Below are 4,980 nucleotides of genomic sequence, written 5' to 3'. Positions count from 1 at the left end.
CTTAGGTGCTGGTGGCGGTGGTGGCAAGGATGTTGCGGCTGCTGTGGAGGGAGAGGGTCCTGCGGCCTCAACTGCCGCTCTAGCCCGAGAACGACGTCTGGTCGAGGGCTTCTCGAGCACCCATCCACCCCATGGAATAGTAACTTCCTTGTCGTCGTCATCTGGGGGTGGTGGTGTCGCATCATCGTCCTCCTACGGGACATCAGCCAGCTCAGCCAAGCTGGTAACAAGTGTAGGAAACGGTAGCAAGCCGCAGATGTGAGCTCTCCACATGCTGTGCCTAATCAGCCGTGGAAAATACACCTCTTTCGCTTCCATGACACACCCAATCAGAGTCAACATATCCATCAGGATCTCTGAGAAGTGAGTGGTAGGCAGGACGTAGTAGGCAAAGATCTGCTGCCAGGTCCTAGCCTCCCTAGATAGATATGCAGATAGCATCCCCTTAGGCTTCTTGTTGTTCGCATCCATCACCCAGGGAGCGTCTGGTGTAGCAATCACGCGCCTAAGCGCCTCATAGTCAAAAGTCATGGAGAGGATAACCACATCTGCCTGCTGGTAGGCACAAGTCTCAGGAGTACCAACTCTGCAAAGCAGTGCATCCCCTATAGCCTCCTTAGTGATCATAATCTCTCTACCCCTTACGTGCACTGATTCCAAGTTCACTTGGAAGAAGTTACAGTAGAACTCCTTAACCCATGAGATGTTGATCCTTCCTAGGTCCCTATCAACGAAATCCAATCCCAACTCTGAAATACGGGTGTTTATAGCACGCTTCACGTCATTGGGAAGATTCAGCTTCTTCTCAATGTTTAAGTTTTTCTTTGTATAACGGGAGAAGCGTAGCTCGCAGTAGAGGTTGGGGAATTTGATTGAATCAGTAGATGGAAGTGATTGATTTTCTATATCTTTATCATTCAGCGGGTTCTTGGCATAATTAGCATATAGTAAGGGGGTAGAGGTCTTGGAGCGCTTCCTCTTTTTGGAAGTGGTGGCTATAGCTTTTCCTTTATCCGACATCCTGAAAAACAGAGATAATACAATATAAGCAGATAGCCAATGAAACATAAAGCACTCAAAGCAAAGCAAACTCATGAAGCGAAAGAAGAAACGAGATTTCTTGGAATGCAAGCAAACAGAATTCAGAATTTAAACCAAACTTCAAACCAAGAATTCAAACCATATTTTGCACATTGCTTGTTCACTGAGTTTAGAAAGTACCATATCTAATAGAATGATATAAAGAGTTAAGTTGAAAACCAAAAGAAGTCAGGTGGTTAAACATGTTAAAGTTAGAAATCAGTTTGAAAATTAGTGATATGGTGATTACTGACTCAACTCGAAAGGAATGCACAAAACAGAGATGTAAGCATGTTCACAATCATGAATTGCAACAAGTCATTGATGGTGAAATATGATGTAGCCAGAAGGCAGTTAATGTAAACCAAACCATCAATCAATGCAAGGATCGCTAGCAATGTTGGTGAAATTAGAATCTTGAGAGACAAGTAAATCAAGCACATTTAACACCAATTCTAACAATTCACACAAGTCACAAGTTCAAATGTTAATAGGAAATCTCATGGTCTATGTAATTCACTGAGACAACATATGAACACAATGAAGTAATTGGTCACATAGATGAGAACGTTCGAACTTGTGTGTCCATGCAAAAGAGGCAAAAATTTTAAGGAAATCACAAGTGATGGTCGATTAGAGAGTTTATTCAAACCATTTAATGTCTATATGCAAGCCATCATGCCTAACAAGCAAAGAGTTTAAGCAAGACCAAAACTTGTTCCTAAGGATTTTCCAAAACCATTTAAGCAACAAAACTCTAATTGAACAGAATTCATCAACTAAGGGTTGCTACATTTATCAAACAAGATCAACACAAAAACTGTGGTTAAGAAAAATTTGGCAGCATTTCAGCAGCAATTTGGCTAATTCCCAAATTCAAACAGTTAAATCAATTCTCACGTGAATTCAGTAACAATTACAGACAAAAGCCAAATGTGAATTCATATGAAAAGGGCATGTAAGCCATAATCAGCACAAACAGCAGTAAACAATATGGATTAATTCAGCCAGCAAGCAATCTTACTCAAAGCAATGATCAAAATTCATGGCTTACAAAATAGCACCACATATTACTGAGCGCAAAAAAAATCAATGAAACAGAGCAATACCACAGAGCAGTAAAAGTTCAAACAACCTAAATCCACTACTCAGCCCAGATTCGCTAACCACCTAAATCAAACTAAACTAACTAACCAAGCTAACTCTAATACATTAATGGAATTATAGCAAGCAGTTAAAAGAAGTAAAACAGAGGAAAGTGAGAGCCTGGGAGACAGAGACTGGATGAAGCAAACGAAGAGAGGAACTGAAATGAAGAAAGAGAGATCCAGCCAGAGCACCGTGGCGATCTGGTAGCACGGTGAGGCTTGCGCCGGTGACAATGGAAGTCGCGGCGGTGCCTGTGGTGGCGCAGAGGCGCTGAGAGAGAGAACAGAAGGGAAAGGGCGTGAGAGAGAAGAAAGAGGGAGAGAAAGAGAGGAATGAGGCGATGGTGGCGGCGATGGTGGCGGGGCACTCGCCGGAGGGTGAAGGTTGAAGGGTTGGGAATGGAGGTGAGAAGAAATGGAACGTTGGGGACGAAAAGGGACGAAGTGCGCGAGTGCGCTAGGGCTTCGCGTCTCTGGTTAAATGGGGTTTTTGAATCCGCGCGAGCGCATACCGTGCGCGTCCGCGGGGGTAATAGAAATAGGGAGATGGCGCGGGAGCGCCACACGCGCCTACGCGCAAATGGGCGAGTTAAGGGTTAGCGCGGACGTGTACAGTGCGCGTCTGCACGGGTATGCTGGGCCAGAGGCACAAAAGAGGCCCAGAGTTGGCACAACTCTCGGGTCCTTTGGCCTGGGTGATGTGAAAATGCATCGACGCGCGCGCGAGCCGTGCGTGTTCACGTGGATGATATGAGCTTATGGAATGGGCGCAGAGGCGCGAAGCACGCCAACGCGTGTATGAAGAAACAGGGAGTGGCGCGGACGCGTACAACGTGCGTCAACGCGGGTGGAGATACAGAGTTGGCCCAAAAGTGGCACAACTCTCTGGTTCTTGGCCCAGATAGTCGAAACTAGCATCCTACGCGCGCGCGCCTTGCGCTTGCGCGTAGGTTGGGGGTTTTTTTTTGTAGGACATAAAAAGACCTCCTAACTTTCCATCCTTCTCTAAGACTCTAAACTAGCTAAGATGCAAAATTAGGTACATTCTTGAAACATAGGGGATTCTTCAAATAAATCGAGAAAACTTACAATTCAAGCAAAAACTCAATTCAAAGATTTACCCCTTATTAAAGCATATAATGTGTAAACACCTTAGCAAGCAAATGAAAATATACCAAGAAGTAAAGAAACTATATTCAATGGAACCTAATTCATTCATTCATTATATCTACAAGAGAATGGAAAGAGTTTACCATGGTGGGGTGTCTCCCACCAAGCACTTTTAGTTTAAGTCCTTAAGTTGGACATTGGGAGGCTTTTTGTAAAGGCGGCTTATGCTTGTATCCATCCTTGAACCTCCAAGAGTGCTTGTCCTTCAACTGGTTGTCAGAAGTTCCAACCTTCCTCATTAAGCTTTTCTGAGGTCCTTTCCAAGACGTGAGCTCCCGAGATTGACTATCATAGGATAATCCAGGATCCTATATCTTGTCCTCGCACCTATCTTCTAGTTGATTGCCTTGACTTTGTCCGGGCGACGAGAAAACAGAATTCTCATGGAAGCACCAAACTACTCTCCTAGACCCATTTACTTGAATGTTACACCAATCCATGCTCTTCAATTTCGAGCTTCCCACCATAATGAACCTAGATTTAGATCGCCAACCACTAAACATCCTCCTCTTCCGCTTAATTCCACAAAGCGTCCTAAGTTGGCCATCCGTTTCAAGCAAACCATACTCAAGTGGGATAATAAAGCTGAGAGTTAGAAGTTTTACCCACTCAAGCGGAGGATTGGAGGATGAACTAGGTGGAGGAGTTCCCAAAGATCTTGAGAGAGCATGCTCTACTCCCGTCCATCTTCTTCTAGAGGTTTCCACCACTTGGCGAGGTTTTTCAAGTTCCTCCTCATGCCAAGCTTTCTCAAGTTCACATCCTTCTTCATCGATTTCTTCTATTTCTTCCCCATCACTCTCATCATAGATAGGAGGCAAAGTAAAATCTACCTCATCATCGAATCTAGACATTTTGGGGAAGGACTCTTCAAACTCGAAAGGATCATATGTTGATTCGGAATCATCATAAATAGGAGCGCTTGTTGCTTGGAATACTTCTCCTAGTTCTTCATCTTCAGTAGGCCTTGGAGGGTTCAAGTCTTCCTCAACCTTGCTTTCCAATCCACTGGAGAAGGGTTCAACAAGATCGTCAAGGGGGTTGATCAACATGGGCAAAAAATCACTAGTGATGGAATCCATTTCCTGATTAATTTCCTCCAACTCTCTGTTTACTTCTGAAACATTGCTCTTCTCTTCAATATCCTTTCCAAACTCCTCGGAAAAGGATTCTTCAATTTGCGATTCCTTTATGTGCTCAACGTATCCTAAACATCTATCCACTACTTCCTTCTGTGCACTAATCTATATCTTCTCCTCTTGTTATCCTTCTTGCTTCCATTCTTCTTCCTCACCATGGAGCTTCGAGTTCATGTTTTCACTAAGCTACTTGATTGTTTCTCCATACTCAACAATGGGGGTACTTAAGGTGCATGAACTTAGGTGAGATGTTAAGTGATTCACGGTTTCTACCATGCTAGCTATATTTACTCTTAGCTCCTTAAACTTAGTTTCATCCTCCTCTTGTCGCCTTAAGATGTGAGATTCAAAGTCTCTCAGTTCTAATATGAAGGCTTCATCCGGAGGTGGTGTTGGAAGGGAGAATTCATTGGTTAAGGGAAGATTGTTGTAATCGGAAGGTG

General features: G+C 43.9%; 1 protein-coding gene across 1 annotated transcript in view; it reads right to left on the bottom strand.

The window, feature by feature from the left end:
- The window catches only part of LOC107647060 (protein TsetseEP-like), a 7,770-nt gene extending 3,290 nt beyond the window's left edge, over nucleotides 1–4,480 (bottom strand). The window contains exon 1 of the mRNA XM_016351186.1: nucleotides 4,337–4,480. Within this exon, the coding sequence (XP_016206672.1) occupies nucleotides 4,337–4,480 (144 nt within the window). The remainder of the gene's footprint in view (nucleotides 1–4,336) is intronic.

The sequence above is a fragment of the Arachis ipaensis genome, chromosome B06, assembly GCF_000816755.2.
Source record: "Arachis ipaensis cultivar K30076 chromosome B06, Araip1.1, whole genome shotgun sequence".
Lineage (NCBI taxonomy): Eukaryota > Viridiplantae > Streptophyta > Magnoliopsida > Fabales > Fabaceae > Arachis > Arachis ipaensis.
This window is presented reverse-complemented; position numbering and strand designations above follow the sequence as displayed.